This window comes from Lithobates pipiens, unplaced genomic scaffold (genome assembly GCF_037356315.1).
Source record: "Lithobates pipiens isolate NorthernLeopardFrog02 unplaced genomic scaffold, aLitPip1_a1.2 Scaffold_23, whole genome shotgun sequence".
Lineage (NCBI taxonomy): Eukaryota > Metazoa > Chordata > Amphibia > Anura > Ranidae > Lithobates > Lithobates pipiens.
In genome coordinates, this window is record NW_027507785.1 from 259,774,924 (window position 1) to 259,792,544 (window position 17,621).

Sequence of the window (17,621 nt, forward strand, 5' to 3'; positions counted from 1 at the left end):
ATGCAACAATTTATTCTTTAGGCTACTTTCGCACTGATGCGCTTTACAGGTGCTACAGCACTAAAAATAGCGCCTGTGAAGTGCCTCTCCTGAGTCTCCAGTGTGAGGGCTTTTACACTGGAGAGGTGCGCTTGCAGGATGGACAAAAAAGTCCTGCAAGCCACATATTTGCAGCGCTATAGGAGCAGTGTATTCACCGCTCCTAAAGCGCCCCTACTCATTGAAAACAATGGGGCAGTGCTGGCAAAGCGGTGCTGTGTGGGCAATTTTAACCCTTTTTCGGCCACTAGCGGGGGTTAAAACCGCTGCCAAAACGACGTTTTTTTATTATTTTATTTTTAATGTGATGTTTTCTGGTGGCTACCATCTTGTGGTGGCCTGCCTGAGCATGTGAGCTCCTAGACGGTGGGAATTGCAGTGGCCTTTTCTTGGAGCCGCATGGCAGCAACCATCTGGTTGCCTCTGTGGTTTCTCTGCTGGCTATAGAGCAGCTTTCCCTGGACTTCCTGTCTCCTTGGGTGTGCGTTTACAACTGGCCTGCTCCTCCTGAGGTGGCAACTGCTGATCTGCCCTTAAGGTGGATGCAAACCTGTTTCAAATTTCGTGAATCGGTTTACATCCACTTTAAGTTTGTTTGCGCATTAGGATGCACACCCTAATGCAATAGGCTGCGTACACCTATGGCTTGCCTTAAGTACAATTAAAGGCCAGTTTTCTGCTCTTGCGGTTTTCTTTTGACGTCCTCTGGCAATGCACTCGTACCTTAATCCAAGGTGTTCGATGTGACGCCTCCTGTGCATTACCCGCTGCCATCGTGGGATTTGAATTTGGTTCTCACGGTCCTTCAGAAGCATCCTTTTGGAAGGTAGCCTTTTTGGTGGCTATCACTTCCACACACAGTGTCAAAGCAGGTGGCCTTGTCCTCTTGGTCTCTTTTATTTTTTTTGCACAAGGATAAGGAGGTTCTCCGTCTGTGTCCTTTTCTTCCGAAGGTGGTGCCTGACTTTCATTTAAATGAGGACATTATCCTGCCTTACCTATGCCCACATCCTTCGCATCCTAAAAGTTTCACTCTACACCTTGGAGGTCTGGACTCTGGACAATTTGGATGTAATCTGTCTTTCAGAAATTGATTTCTCTTTGTAATTATGGGTGGCCGAGAGAGGGTCTGGCAGCCTTCTTTGCCTCCATTTCTTGGTGGGCCAGACAGTATTTCATGCTTATACCATTAATGGTCGGGGTTCGCCCCCCCCATTATGGCCCATTCTAACAGGCTGCTTAGTGCTTCTTGGGCTTTCCGACATCAGGTGTCTGCATCTCAAATTTGTAAGGTGGCTACTTGGTCATCGTTGCACACCTTTACTAAGTTTTACAAGGTGGATGTTTATCATCTTTGGATACTCGTTTTGGTTGCAACGTTTTGCAGGCAATTGGTTGAGTTTTTTTTTTTTTGGGGTTCCTTGATTTGGTGAGCTTGTGTTTTCCTGTTTGAACCCGTGTTGGCACTATTTTGGGGTGCCCCTGTGGTCGAGAATTAGAAGAATCTGTATCAGTCAATTAGTAAAACATAATTTTTACTACTCCTTTTTTAAAATCCCTTTCTCTGAGTTCATTGATGGATACAGCACCTGCCCTTATTTTGTGTGTGTTTTTTTTTTTTTTTTTTTTTTTTGTACAGCTTTTTTTTACTAAATGGTTTGCCCATAGCAGAGGGTGTGTATACCAGCTAGAACTGCCTATAGACGGTGCTAAGTTTTTTGTTTCTGACTAGTGTCCTCCTGTAGATGGTGCTATAAACCCTGTAGTCCAACATGATCAATTAACCTAGAGAAAGGGATTTTACAATAAGACTATTTAAAAAAAAAAAAAAAAAAAGACTGCTTCCCTTTACTCTTACACATTATTACATTGGGTTATTGCTTATGTGGAGACCTGTGTAAAAACACACATTGAAAATGCACAACTTTTTTTCCCCCTCTAGGTTTTAACCCCCCAGAAACAAAAATTCGAACTCCAGATGGCAAAGTCTGGCAGGAGGCAGAATTTCAGAACCTTAGTGCACAGCTCCATAGTACAATGGCACCATCATTTCAAGGTGAGTGTTTAGTATATGACGGGAACAATGGAGTTTATTTGGTTGTGTCTGCAGGATCAATAAGGAGAAAGCCTATTTGAAAATCCAGTACTGGACTGCTAAGTGAAAGGTTAATTCCACAGAATACTTGAAGATCTAGGTTTAGTATAAATGGTTAAATCCTTTTTAGAAAAGGTACTTGCCCTGCATTTGCATTCTCAAAAAAGCTTTAGGCTGTCTCTTGACTGAGTGTTTTGCTATACTTCCTATGTTTTAAATCCTATAAGATTTTGGAGAAAAACATTTAAATTTGAAATGCCTGGAATTTAGACGTCTCCCTAGATGTAGCTTTGATCACTAACAAAAATCATGGTTCTACGTTAAAGTTTAGGGGGGGGGGGGGGGGGTTCGTAAAAGAGGAGCTTCAGTCTCCTTACAAAAAATTAAGTCAGCAATTACAAATACTGTAGCTGCTTACTATTAATATAGGGACACTTCACGGTTGGCTTCCAACTGCGCATGTTCAAGTCACTCTTTTTGTGAATGGTCCAGAAGTCTTATGGGACTTGTGATTATGGCCCAGAAGCCTGTGGGGGAAGGGAGGGTGGCGAACTTCCTCTTGGATCATCACAGCGATCCGCCTGAAAGTGAGGGAGCGGATACCTGTCAAAATCGGGTATCTGCTCCCTCCGCCCACCCCAAAAAATGCCAAATGAAGAGGGGGATGAATGGAACCTTTTTGGGTGAAGTTCTGCTTTAAATAACTTCAACTATGCCTACCTGGCTTATCCTATAAGTGCGAACTAAAGGATTTACTTGTGATTGTCGCTAGCGGCTGCTATATCCAAAAGCAATAATCACTGTATTCTCCAGGCAGGGACAGCTTCCAGAAGACCATGTTTTTCCAGGAGAGAGTCTTCTGTCAGCACTGACTGTGTTGATGGGGGAATCTTGGTTGCAGGAAAGAAATTCACACGGTCTATGGCCTGCCTTAGATGTGGATAAAACAACTATTAATTCCTGACAAGAATTAAAGTAGATGGTTAAGAGAACTTTTTTTGTGGGGGAATGCTTACAACATCAGTTCCCCTAAGCCTCGTACACGGGGGCCAATTGTTGGGAGACATAGGCCGGCTCAATAAAAACCGGCCGACGTTCTGTCCATCCAGAGCCGGCTAAACGTGCATGCTGGAAAACCAGCAGCCAACTAGCTTCCGATCACCTGGGAGCACTGATCGGAATGTTAAACACAACAGCTCAGTGGGGGAGTTTGCTGTACTAACATCAGATGGAGATGAATGTTTTTGGGGGGTTTTCTGTTCAACCTCAAAAAAACTCAGTGTGTACCAGGCTTTAAACCGAAGCACTATCTTTATTGCCTCCCACTAAAGCTAAGTAGAGGTAATAAAACAGACTCTGCCAGATAAGGCGTGGATAAAGTGAGAAAAGATAATACAATTTTGCAAGTGTATATTTCAGTGTGTTTTCGCTAAGAAAAAGAAAAAAAGATTTTGTTTTACTTTAGTGCACGTCATACAAAGCCATGTTATAAAGTGTGTATGTTTGTAGTGGCGCACATATGCTCACTTACAAATACATCTGTGCAGTTTCCAAATGAAATCACTCTAACGTTCCATGCACACTAGAGTTTTATATAAGCTCAAAAAAGGTTAGAAAAATGCTGATATATAGCATTTTAGTTGCTTTTAGGAGCATAAAGGGAAAAAAAGACGACACAAATCTTCTCCTTTTTTTTTTTTTTTTTTTCCTTTTCCTGCTCCTAAAGGCTGAGGCTCCATGCACACTGGCTTTAAAATGCTGCTTCTACAGGAATTTTGTGTTCTGCCTGCAGAAGCTTAATGTTTTTGCGTGACAGAGGCCTAATAGCCTCTAGGAGCTTAAACAAAACGCTAGTGTGCACGGGGCCCAAGCCTTGCAAACGTTCAGTAACTGCCAAGGATAGTTATATGTACCTGTTAGAATTGCTGTGACCTGCAGAAACAAGTATACAGCCACCACCTCTGTCTTGATGCACTAGAAATCACACAGAGTCTGGAAAAAATAGGACCATGCATAAGTACTGTAGAAGTATCACTTAGATGTATGTTCTGTCTAAAATCTTATCTGTGTGGGTGTAGTTTAAAGCGCAGTTCCACCCAAAAGTGTAACTTCCGCTTTAGGGAATCCTGACATGCCACTTTTGGCATGTCATACCTAGTTTTCACAGGTACTCAGCTCCCACTTGTGCTCCAGGCTACCTAGGTGGCCCCTCCCTCCCAGCAATCTTCTGGGACATGTCATAGGTCCCAGAAGATTGCCCGGCCACTCGGGACGGGCAGTGCTCACCCGGCTGTGAAGCCGCAAGCTGCCACAGCCGGGTGCCCACAGTAGTGATGCCGTTGCTAGGGAGAGGAGCGAGGCTTTGGGCGGCCGCATCGCTGGACTGTGGGACAGGTCTGTTTATTAATAGTCAGCAGCTGCACTTTTAATAAACACAAAAACTGGTGGAAATCCGCTTTAAGAATCACAAAATTGTGCATTGGTAATGGAAAATAAGCTAATATAATAATGAGATTGACCGTGCAAAAGAAAATAGTCTGTTCTCCTGTTTGCATAGATGTTGCACCTTCCAGTGAAAGGACAAAAGAGAAGAGAACATCTAGACCAGTGAGGAAGGTGCAGAGATTGGGAGGAGCGGCAGGCTCTGCAAGTCCTGATGGGAAAATGGGTAAGTAGCACACAACCTCCTTGCGATTAGCTTTATTTGCGTGAATAACTTACCGTATATACTCGAGTATAAGCCGAGATTTTCAGCCTCTTTTTTGAGGCTGAAAGTGCCCCCCTCGGCTTATACTCGAGTCATCGCTGTCTGCCCGCTCGATCAGCGTGTCGAGCAGACAGACAGCGGCCATTCTATTCAAAAGCCGCGCCTCCGGCTCCGCCTTCGCCTGTGATAGGCGGAACACTGAATTTCCCAGCAGCCTGTGTTCCGCCTATCACGGACATCGTATCATCCTCGTACTACGGACGAGGATGATACGACGTCTGTGATAGGCGGAACACAGGCTGCTGGGAAATTCAGTGTTCCGCCTATCACAGGCGAAGGCGGCGGCGCAGCTTTTGAACTTTACAATGGCCGCCGACGAAGAGGGCACGGGACGGAGGCAAGGGAAGGCACGGCACGGGACGGGACGGGACGGCGGCGGCAAGGCACGGCACGACACGGGACGGATGCAAGGAGGCAAGTCACGGCACGGGACGGAGGCAAGGAGGCAAGGCACGGGACGGAGGCTCGGGACAAAGGTAGGCTGGACACACACACACACACACACACACACACACACACACACACACACACACACACACACACACACACACACACACACACACACACACACACACACGGATGGAGACACACACAGGGATGGATGGATGGAGACACACACACACAGGGATGGATGGATGGATGGACACACACACACAGGGATGGATGGACGGACACACAGGGATGGACGGACACACAGGGATGGACGGACACACACACAGGGATGGACAGGCATGTCTCACCCTCGGCTTATACACGAGTCAATAAGTTTGCCAGTTTTTTTGGGGGTAAATTGGGGGCCTCGGCTTATATTCGGGTCGGCCTATACTCGAGTATATACGGTAATTGTATAAAAACAGAGGAGAAAAATAGTGGGACTTTAAATGAGGGATGACACTGCAGACAGATATTGCTTATAGTGTAAATATATTTCGTTAATTCTATATCGGGACATTGGAACATTCCACATATAGGAGATACATAATGCTTTTTTATAGCTGGTGACAAACCTCCATCCTCCTTTTTGTTTGTGGGGCTTTAATTGAGGGATGTCACTACAGACAAATATTGCATAAAGTATAAATATTTTATTGCTCAAATACAGGTAAATTGGAACATTCCATATTCAAGAGATGCATAATGCATTTTATAGCTGGTGATAAACCATATGCAAAAGAGCTGCCATGTACACATACATGACGTCGGACTTCTATGGTAATTAGTATATACAGACCAATAAAATTAGATGATACTCTGACCCTGTCAGGGCACCCTAAAAACGCCTACGCGTTTCATGACTCTTTACCATTCATCACAAGTTGGGTGCAAAGATGGAGCTATAAATGCAAAAGATCTAAGTTAATGAATGCTATTCTTTGAAAAGGGAGAAAAAGCTGTTAGGGAGCAAAGAGTCTATACTCTCAAGTAAACTGTGAACTGTGCCCTGCTGATATCAAGGGAGGAGGGGCCTCAGACAGATTGTGTCTCTCCCAGGGCTGAGGTGGGGTGTCCCTCCCCGACCAGACCAAAAAGAGAGCCCAAAGGCAGACCAGGTCGACATGACACGTTCCCCATGTGTAGAGAGAGAGTGTTTAGATCATGATAATCTAGAAGAAAAAAGTGATTAGTAATTGTGGTGGTGGTCAGGTTACACCCCTCTTTTGTTAGTAACTATATTGTGTCATTGATTACTTTTTCCTTGTATTTTGTGATTTAGGACACCTCATTAGTACATCTTCATGGAGAGATGGTCAAAAACTGGTAAAACAAATCTTGGGTCCTGCGCCCAAGGTTGAGAAAGAAGCAAAGTCTCAGTCTAATGATCAGACAAATAAACAGACTTCTTCCACAAACACAGCAATGGATAAAAGGTCAGCATCCAAAGAGCGGAGCATAGAGAGAAGAATGGCATCCGATGGTCAACAGAGAAAAGGGCGTTCAAAGTCAAGTGATCGACATACTGGCAAAAGATCCTCTTCTAAAGAACCACCTATTGAGAACCAGGACAGGACTAATAAATCAGGTTGGTGGGTTCTACCAATCTTCTTTTTTTTTTTTGTTTTACCCGAAAGAAGAAATATTTGCCAGAAATGTCATTTTAATAGCTACAGAATATGATTCTTCCTACTGCAAAATGTGAGAGTCTCAGTGCTATTTTAGAAATGCATCCAAATTAGGAATCCCTTAGAATGCCACTTCTCTTGTAAAATCCACAATAGCAGAGAGAGCTGAAAACTTGAGTGCAGAGACCTAGCTCCTAGTGGTCAACCCTTTTAATACTTTTATATTTTCACATTTCTAGCTCACTCTTCAAGTCGTTCTGAGTCGCATCCTGCTGAGAATTCTTCTAGGGGCCAAACTAACAACACAAATGGTTCAAACAATAACAAAAAGTCACAGACTGCAGAGAAGCAGAAAGTCAAGGCTGAATCATCGGAGGTGAGAAAAGATTTTCTTCCAATGGAAATCAGGGGGATTTTAGAAGATCTGCAGTTGGACAGTGCAGTTGATGGCACTAAACAGGTCCGTAACAGAAGCCACAGCCCCACCAAAAGGAAGCCTGAAAAGGGACAGGTTTCTGAAGAGCCACATATCTCTTTGAAAAGAAGGCATTATGACACTGAGCAGGTACGCTTATATATTATGCGGCAACAGGAGGAGAGGAAAAAGAGACAGCATGAAGAAAGAGAGGCCCAGCGGCAAGCTGAGGAACAGAAGAACAAGCGCCTGCAAGAATTGTATCAAAAACAAAAGGAGGCTTTTAGCAAAGCTAAAAGTGCATCCATTGGACAGTATGAGAAGGATGCACAGGACACTGCATCAAGCAAGTCTTTAGAGCCAAATGCACGGCGACAAAACGATACTTACACCAAGCTGCTGCTAGGACAAGCCTGGCCGGAAGTCGCAATACAGGAAAAGCAGGTGGGTTTTTATGTGAAATTAATTCACTTCCTCCACAATCTCCTTTTTAGATCTTCACTCAACTGGGCTCTCACCTAGACCCATAGCCACTGGATCTCCTGAGCTTTTCCAGTTTTCTCACTGAGTATCTTGCTCAAGTGTCACCCTTACGTCTCTGCTTGGTCCCTAGCTTGGCATTCACAGATGCTGAAGTGTCACCCCACTGGCCTGCTCGCTCCCTGGCTTGGCACACAAGGCTGCTCTGCAAGTGACACCTCCACTAACTGGGTCCCCGGCTTGACACCTGACGTTTTCCCTATTCTTCACTGTCTCCGGTTGGTGAAAATACTGCTCTGGTACTTGCTTCAGCAACTCGCTGTGGTCCCTGCTAATAAGGCAGATGGTCCCTTAGTGGCAACAGCTTCCCCTCTACCTCGGACCATGACAGGTTCTCCGGCTGGCAGAACAGTTACTTTTGATTGGATTGCAAGCTGCAATCCCAACCCCTGAATTCCTCTCTTGCTTCTGGATAGGCCCTCAGACAGCCTTGCAGCCGGATGTCCCGGGATAGGCCTCAGGGTCTGGCCTAATGGCCCAGGGCAGTACAACACACGTCCACCCACACAGCCATCCAGGTGGCACAGAACCCCAATCACCTGACTTCACCCAAATGAATAGGTCCCCTCAACACACGGACATTAATGTCTAAACCACTGGAAACAAAAGTGAGTACATCCCTAAGTTAAAATGTCCAAATTGGGCACAAAATGTCAAGATGTTGTGTGACCACCATTATTTTCCGGCACTGCCTTAACCCTCTTGGGCATGGCATGCACCAGAGCTTCCACAGATTGCCACTGGAGTTCTCTTCCACTCCTCCATGATGACATCATGGATCTGGTGGATGTTAGAGACCTTGCACTCTTCTACTTTCCGTTTGAGGATGCCCCACAGATGCTCAATAGGGTTTAGGTCTGGAGACATTCTTGGCCAGTCCATCACCTTTACCCCCAACTTCTTTAGCAAGTGGTCAACTTGGAGGTGTGTTTTTGGGTCATTATCATGTTGGAATACTGCCCTGCAGCCCAGTCTCTGAAGGGAGGGGGATCATGCTCTGGTTCAGTAGGTCACAGTACATGTTGCTATTCATGATTCCTTCAATGAACTGTAGCTCTCCAGTGCCAGCAGCAATCATGCAGCCCCAGATACTGACACTCCCACCACCATGCTTGACTGTAGGCAAAACACTTGTCTTTGTACGCCTCGCCTGCTTGCGTCACATATGTTTTGACACCATCTGAACCAAATACGTTTTTCTTGGTCTCATCAGACCACAGGACGTGGTTTCAGTAATTCATGTCCTTAGTCTGCTTGTCTTCAGCAAACTGTTTACGGGCTTTCTTGTGCGTTGTCTTTAGAAGAGGCTTCCTTCTGGGATGACAGCCATGCAGACTGATGCAGTGTATGGTCAGAGCACTGACAGGCTGACCCTCCACCCCTTCAAACTCTGCAGCAATGTTAGTAGCACTCATACGTCTATTTCCCAAAGACAACCTCTGGATATGACGCTGAGCATGTGCACTCAACTTCTTTACTCTACCATGGCGAAGCCTGTTCTGAGTGGAATCTGTCCTGTTAAACTGCTGTATGGTCTTGGCCACCGTGCTGCAGCTCAGTTTCAGGGTCTTGGCAATCTTCTTATAGCCTAGGTCATCTTTATGTAGAGCATAGAGGTGCCATGTTTAACTTCCAGTGACCAGTATGAGAGCGATCACACCAAATTTAACACACCTGCTCCTTATTCACACCTGAAGCCTTGTAACACTAACGAGTTACATGACATCAGGGAGGAAAAATGGCTAATTGGACCCAATTTTGACATTTTCACTTAGGAGAGTACTGTTGCCATGTCTGTGTGTTGAGTTATTTTGAGGGAACAGCAAATTTATACTGTTATACAAGCTGTACACTCACTACTTTACATTGTAGCGTCAGGAGTGTCATTTCTTCAGTGTTGTCACATGAAGATATGATTAAAAGATTTACAAAAATGTGAGTGGTGCACTCACTTTTATGAGAGACAGTGTGTGTGTGTGTGCGTGTGCATATAATATAAACAAAATACTTTACATTTTATTACTGTGGCCATAACTGTTTTTCTTTTTCCAATTTAATGTTTATTGCTGCATTGTTATAGTGTACTTGTAAATGTACTTAACCAAAAATGTTTTCACTTTTATAAGAAACCTGCTTACATTGTATACTGCAGCATATGCAGAGTGCAAATATTACATTTTGTGTATTTTTATTTTTGTTTTCAATAAAGACAAATCCTTTGTATCAGCCTTCGGGTGAGTCGGACAAAGAGAATAAGGGCCAGGAGAGACCTCATAGTGCCTCCTCCAGTAGTGACCTCTCTCTCTCTGAACCTCTGCAGCCTCTACTCAGGTGAGTCATTTCTATTCTTCCAATATTTGTTTTTTAGCAAGCTGAACAAAAATTTACTAGCCTTTAAAGTGAGGGGCACATGGAAATGCATTTCCCTGCTTCCATATAATCTAGTATTTTGTTTATCTTAATCATACAGGACTTGTAGTCATAGATCATTATACAGTATGCCGCTATAACAATGGTAAAAATCTTTGCTGGGAGTGCTTCTCAGTGCACGCTCCTATAACCCGGGGCTCCAGTATTTTGCTAGTGTTCTTAGGTGATGGACCTGATGGAGAAGTTTCTGTACCTTTTTTTTTTTTTTTTCTTTCTTTCTCTTTGCTGCTTTGACTGACATTCTATTGATGCCCAACTGCTTAAAGCTTCACGGCTAACTAGTAATTTCCAGATTGGTTGCCCTCAATGTACATCTTAAGAATTGTTCGAGGATCCGGAAACAGTAGGGGCCAGCATGTAATGTTTGCTTTGGCCACTGGATCCTACATTCAGCGCCAACCTTGGCACATGGTACAATAAGTGTAGCAAAAAGCAGTGCCAAACCAAAAGAAGCCCAATTTCATTTATTGGTATTGTACTAAAAGATAGCCAATGTGTTTCGGGGGTCAGAGGAACACCCCCTTCATCAGGGCTTCAGTTTAAATATGAGAACTTTGAATGGAGTGTGAATCTGTGCAGTGAAGCTGATTACTGGTATAGAAGTTATTTTCCAGCATCTGTATGCGCACTCAAGACTTAATATCTGTACAATGTAGAGATACCGCGTTCCCGGCAGCCCAGAATATGTTGGTAGTAAGAAGCAGCCTCAGCCTTGGTCCTTCCTAAGCCATGCCCTCTGACATCTTTTGCCCTGCCCCCCCCCCCCCCCCAACTTAGTCATAGAACCCCTATGGATTTTCTCCGATAATTGTTTGAAACAATATATGAAATCATAAGATGTTTTACCAAAATAATAAAATAAATAGAAGATTATTTTATTTTTTATTTACTTCACATCTAGCCAAGGGGTTTTTCTCGGACCATTGGATCAAGCCTAATCACTCTCCTCAAACTATAGGCACTTTAACGTAAACATGTCATCGCCGGAAAAACAAATAAACTTGACAGCAGGGTTTTAAAACAGACACCTACGAGTATTGTATTCTCCTAAATATTGTCGCTGAAACGCCCTGGGACACCTCAATTATCCCCATCTCCTGCAACTCCCTTTTGGTCCATGAGGCTGACCATCACTCTGAGGGATGAATATCAGAGTGTGGCATGTGGGTAGGCTGGAGTTTGAAAGTCTTATTGTCACTGAAGTCTAATTTTTATATAACGGCATGTCATGCACTTCAGGGTTCCCAAGGCACTTCAGCAACTTTAATGGCTGTGCATGGGTAAAAAACTTTTCTGTGTAAGTTCAACTTCTGGCAGATTTTCTGAAAACCCCCTCATGCAAATCTATATCTAATGAATAGTACATACATAGATCCTCCTGTTAAATGGTGAACGTCCAACCATTCCTGGTGCAAATGTTGGGGGTCCTCTCCAGAAAAACTGACGACTCCTTATTTCTCTTTACCCAGCCATTGTAGAATGGGCTGCATTTCAACATAATTCTCCCCCCCTCAGTTCAGGGCTCAGCTACAGAAGGAGTTCATGCACTGTGCACGAGCAGAATTTAAAAACTATTGGAGCAGCCACTATCAAGCCTTAATTGGAGTGGAATGCATTGCATATGTTTGCAGTCTGGCCTGGAGCGCACACTAGGGTGCACATTATTGTAAAAGTCAGGCCATCATTCAAATGGTAGGACAAACTGGAATAAGGGGGCCAGTGTTCTTTCTGAAGAGCTGCATTTAGACTGGGAGATATGGTGTATATACTGTCCATAGGTTATAGAATCGCATAGGGGGATTTTCTGAAAATATGCCTGAAGATAAACTTCCACTTTTTCCTATTTTAATGTTCTATTTCATTTTTTGGAAATTATTTTTTATTTGTTCTTCTTCTTTTTTTCTAAAAGGAATGACCTTGTAGAGACCTCAATCTATCCTCAACCAGACAGGCTGACCTCAGAAAGTTTATTACCTCATTATTATGGCCAGACACCAGGGGGAGCTGGAATTCTTCCTCAGTATCTTGCCCTTCCTAAAGACTTGGAATCGCTGTTCAGCAACTGGAAAAGTTCTACAAATGTATTTCCATCCAATCACAATGCAAGTGCCGGAAAACCATCCACCGATTTTAAGAGTAATCTAGATCGCATAGAATCTTTAAAAGCAACAGCAGTATCACTGTCTTCTAGAATTGAAAATGAAGCTAAAAAGTTAGCTGGTGGTGCACTTAACTATCCATCTGCTTGGTCTGTAGATACAGAGCCAAGACAGCCAATAAAAGCAGCTTGGAAAAAGCCGGATAGTCCACCGGAACGAGAAAGCCGAGAGGATGTTTTCTCCAGTAGGATGCAGAAAATGTTGCGCACGTGTTCAAGTAACTTCTCCCAGGATGACCTTCCTGGGGCAAACCATCTCTACAGGAAACATCCTGAGGAGCTTATTCCTCCCAAGTCCACCTCGCTGGGGACATGCAATGCTGGACAGGAAGAAAAATTGCCTGTGCAAAAACATGAAACATCTACAAGACCTTCTGAAATGTCAAAGAAAACCTCTCTGTCACCCAACTCTAGCACCAGCTCTATTAGTGAAGGGCCAATATTGAGTGATGCCAGTTTTTCTGAAGGGGAGGGTGTTCTTAAACATGAGTCACAACCCAATCCAGCCGAAACGCTTAAAAATAAAGAGTTCTGCATCAGGGACACCAAATCTTTTGCACCACTTTCCGAGTTCCAGAGGGAGGCTGATAAGTACCTACCTTTGCCAACGTCTAGCATTAGACCAGATCCTTGGGAGGAGTTGGCCAAGGGAAGTCCGCACAGTGTCATAAACATCTTTACCAGATCTTACCAGCATTATGGCAAAGGTGAGGATACTACAACCTTTTTTTTTTATTTATTTTTTTATTTTTTAAGCGTGTGAAATGCATTTTTGTATATAGTTGTTTTATTTATTTATTTATTTATTTTTAAACAGAGCTAAATGAAAATACTGAAGAGAATGTACCAGATATTCAGCCTGTGCATTCAGCAACCAGTCCTCAGAACAGCATCTCCTATGCAGATGATTTTGTTTCATCCCAAGCTAATGAATCGGCCCTAGACTCTCAGAAGTCTGCTCAACGAAGGTTTGACTTCTTTATACAATTATTATCCGTTTATACTAAATAATTTAAAACAGGGCTCGACAAAACCCGGGCGCCAGGTTGCATTGGCGACTAGAATTAGCGACTGGGGCAGCACAGCTGGGGGTATCCTGTCTCCGTGGAGGTGGCCGTTGGAATTACAACCATTAATGCTAATGGATCTCCTTCCATTTACTTAGAACACCTAAACATTACATATATATATATATATATATATATATATATATATATATATATATATATATATATACATACATATATATATATACATATACACACACACACTTTTTTTTTTCCTTTTTTATTCTAACACCCTAGAGAGTAAAATGGTGGTCGTTGCAATAATGTCTGTCACACCATATTTGCACAGCGTACTTACAAGCACACTTTTTTTTGGGGAAAAAATAATTTATTTAATAAAAAAAAAATAAGACAACAGTAAAGTTAGCCCAATTTTTTTTATAATGTGAAGGATAATGTTACGCCGAGTAAATTGATACCCAACATGTCATGCTTCAAAATTGTGCCCGCTCATGGAATGGCGACAAACTTTTACCCTTTAAAATCTCCATAGGCGACGTTTAAAAAATTCTACAGGTTGCACGTTTTGAGTTACAGAGAAGGTCTAGGGCTAGAATTATTGCTCTTACTCTACCGATCGCAGCGATACCTCACATGTGGTTTGAACATTGCTTTCATATATGCGTTCGCTTCTGCACGCAAGCTTGGCGGGACAGGGCGCATTTAAAAAAAATTTTTTTTTCTTATTTTAACTTTTATTTTTATTTTTTTTCACTGTTCTTTTAAAAAAAAAATGTGTGTCACTTTTATTCCTATTACAAGGAATGTAAAAATCCCTTGTAATAGAAAAAAGCATGACAGGTCCTCTTATATATGAGATATGGGGTCAGAGAGACCTCACATCTCATATTTACACTAAAATGCAATTTAAAAAAAAATCGGCATTTGAAAAAAATAAAACAAATAAAATGTCCCTCTAAGAGCTATGGGCAATGACTTGGAGACAGGTGGGGGGGCTGGAGGCGCTATCTTCCCCTCACTCGTCTCCGTGTCAGGCCAGGGACAGGTCCAGATCGCCGTCACGGACCTGGCTCCTAACTTTTTTAGCTGGCTCCTAGATTCCAAGCAAATTTGTCAACCCCTGATTTAAAATGTATAATTCAAAATGATTTAAAAACAAAAATAAAATGTATACATTAGGCATACACTTTGAAATATGCATGACATCATACATTTTGATAAGGTTAAAATATAAACCTATTGATTATTCGTTTTTGCCATCTTAAAAAAACATTTAAACCAACTTCAACTATTGAAGTTAATTCTTCAAGTAGAACTTTAACCTCTTAAATCCCCAGCACTTTTTACTGCTGCCCTGGGTGTCAAGGGATCAGTCAACATCTAACACTAAGTTGTGAAATAATCAGGCTTCTGATCTTGCTATTTACTATTCCGTTCTGTTACATAAAAGTTCACTAATGAGATATTTTAATCAGCAGACTTTGTTTGATTATATTTTACCATTAATATTTGTGGTTAGATTCTGCAATCTCCATGTGAACAGGCACTTCCAAAACTGCATCACACATTAGGTCTTCTACTTGTGTATCTGATCTAGACTTCATGGGGTGCTTGCAGTTGTGTTCTTGCCTCCCATAGTTATTGGGCCTCTACTCCCTTGAGTCGCTATGTTTAAATGCCATACCAGTGAGACATGTCTTATCATTATCAGAGTCCAACACAAACAGCTATAGATTGCACTGATTAAAACCCCCACAGCATGAGTACTTGTTCACTTAATTAAATGATCATCAATCACTGTGGCGCTGCAGCTCTCTTGATGTTCCAGTCCAGCTGGTGCCGCACGCCAATGTAATAACCCACGACACAACTAATATGTGCATCCAGGTGTATTATACCTTGGCCCAAAATAGAAATCTTATTTTTTTAAATCTAGCTTTATATTTCTTGCTATTACTATAACTTACCACCAATGGACAACCCAAAATAGATTCTCCTGACGGTCACAACAATACTTCATATGTGTATGTTATTTGTATGCTGTAGTACACCCCAGAAGCAATAGTGCGCATTTTGCTTAGCACCCAACCAAAGCACACTGATGCTAATTTTAAAAAATGCACTGACCCTGATCTTCAACCCTTACCTGACACAAACACTGACCTAGATCAATCAAACTTTGATGTAGGTGATATTCTTTTATTTTAAATTTTACTTCCCCCCCCCCCCCCCCCCCCTCCATACAATTAAAAACACAATTACCTTTATTTAATGCAGTGCAATACTAAAAGCTTAAAAATTGCCAACAGCCTTACATTAAACTGCAGACCAGAAGGGAAATTCCTAGAACATCATCATCACATCCTACTTAATAGTCACCAACAATATGTTTTTTTTAATAAATATTATCTAATATGCAAGACTACATGTTTCGGAGCCTCGCTGGTGTTCTGTATCTTAATGGACACACAGGCAGCGGCTCAGCTCTGGTGTCCCCATAGCAAGCTTCTTGCTGTAGGGGTATTCGACAGGAGAGAGGGACCTGAAAAGAGGAGGATAACGTGTGTGTTTTTTTTTTTTTTGTTGTTTTTAAACTAAAAAAAAATACTAGTAGTATCACTTTAACCACTTGATGCCCACCCACCGTCCAATGATAATTGGGTGGTGTAGCGCTCGTTCTGGGAGGACGTCATATGATGGCCTTCCAGAACGACCGCTCTCGTGCGGCGATCGCAGCTGCGCTGTGTTGCTAGGAACCGGCGCGACCCAGATTTTGTGTAAAAAGCCACTTTAACCATGTAATCGGCTGTGTCCAATCGCAGCCGATAACATGTGAACACAGATACCAGTAATCGGTGCTCCTCGCCTCACACAGACAGAGTGTGAGGAGAGCTGATCAGCGGCATCTCCTCACAGGGAACAGCTAGGTCTGTAATCGGGGCACTGATCATCAGTACTCTGATTACAATTAAGTGCCAGCAGTCAGTGCCAATCTGTGCCCTCAATTGCCCGCAATCTGTGCCAACAATCAGTGGCCATTAGTGATGCCAGTCGGTGCTGCCCATCAGTGCTAATCACTGCTGCCCATGAATGCCACCCATCATTGCCCACCAGTGCCACCTCATCGGCGCCCGTCGGTGAAGGAGAAAAATTACTTATTTCCCAAATTTCCTGCCAAACTAAGAAAAACTTTTTTTTTTTTTGTGTGTACATTTTTGGTCTTTTATTTTTTTTCCAAAAAAAAGCCCCCAAAGTGATTACCACCAAAAGCAAGCTTTATTTGTGTGAAGAAAATAACAATTTCACATGGTTACAGTGTAGCATGACCGCACAATTGTCATTCAAAGTGTGACAGCGCTGAAAGCTGAAAAATGGCCTGGGCAGGAAGGGGGTGTAAGAGCCCTGTATTGAGGTGGTTAACACTGTATGCACATTTTTTTCCTTGGTCTTTTTCTACTTTGACAATGACTACTGTTCAATCTATTTTTTTTATTTCTCCTTTTTTTAGTAGTGTGGATATCAGTGCTTCCAGTGCCAAGGAGGAACTGTCATCTGTCAAGTCTAGAAGTGAAGGAGCATCATCTCACTCTTCACAGCCTTCCTCTGTTGCTTCATCTCCTTTATCAGTTTCCTCCCATAGAGGAAGTTCAAAGAGTAAGTTTGTTTGTTTGTTTTTTTGTTGTTTTGTTTTTGCTAATAAGTGTATAGTCGGAATTGTGTTCCCTAGCTTTTATCTTCTGCTGTTGTCTCTGTGCTGAAAGCAGACCTAAAGTGAAATGAGCTCCAGTGTGAAAGGGGTCTAACACTTTAGAGTTTCTTACAATTCGATAAAGCTCAGTTCTGCTGCAGGTCTTGACTGTTGATTTAACCAGGAACTTTTTTCAAGCAGAGTCTATGCTTTTACCTACTTACAGAGGATCTTCATCCTTCAAAAGAAATAAGGGCCAGTTCTCACAATAGAAACGCAGTCCAGATGCGTTCGATGCTTTTCTGCATGCTCGTTTTTGATGCAGTCCAATGCATTTTTCTCCCTTTTTTTTTTGTTAACCTTAAGGGCCAATTTGCACCACATGCAGTCCAGTGCATTTT

General features: G+C 42.7%; 1 protein-coding gene across 6 annotated transcripts in view; it reads left to right on the top strand.

Annotated features, from left to right (window-relative positions):
* CEP350 (centrosomal protein 350) overlaps positions 1 to 17,621 on the top strand; it is a 101,363-nt gene that overhangs the window by 24,362 nt on the left and 59,380 nt on the right. For all 6 annotated transcript variants that reach the window (XM_077453088.1, XM_077453089.1, XM_077453092.1 and 3 more), the window contains exons 7-14: positions 1,982 to 2,095; positions 4,692 to 4,802; positions 6,616 to 6,921; positions 7,201 to 7,820; positions 10,126 to 10,247; positions 12,256 to 13,211; positions 13,322 to 13,472; positions 17,041 to 17,186. In XM_077453088.1, coding sequence (XP_077309214.1) covers positions 1,982 to 2,095; positions 4,692 to 4,802; positions 6,616 to 6,921; positions 7,201 to 7,820; positions 10,126 to 10,247; positions 12,256 to 13,211; positions 13,322 to 13,472; positions 17,041 to 17,186 — 2,526 coding nt within the window. The remainder of the gene's footprint in view (positions 1 to 1,981; positions 2,096 to 4,691; positions 4,803 to 6,615; positions 6,922 to 7,200; positions 7,821 to 10,125; positions 10,248 to 12,255; positions 13,212 to 13,321; positions 13,473 to 17,040; positions 17,187 to 17,621) is intronic.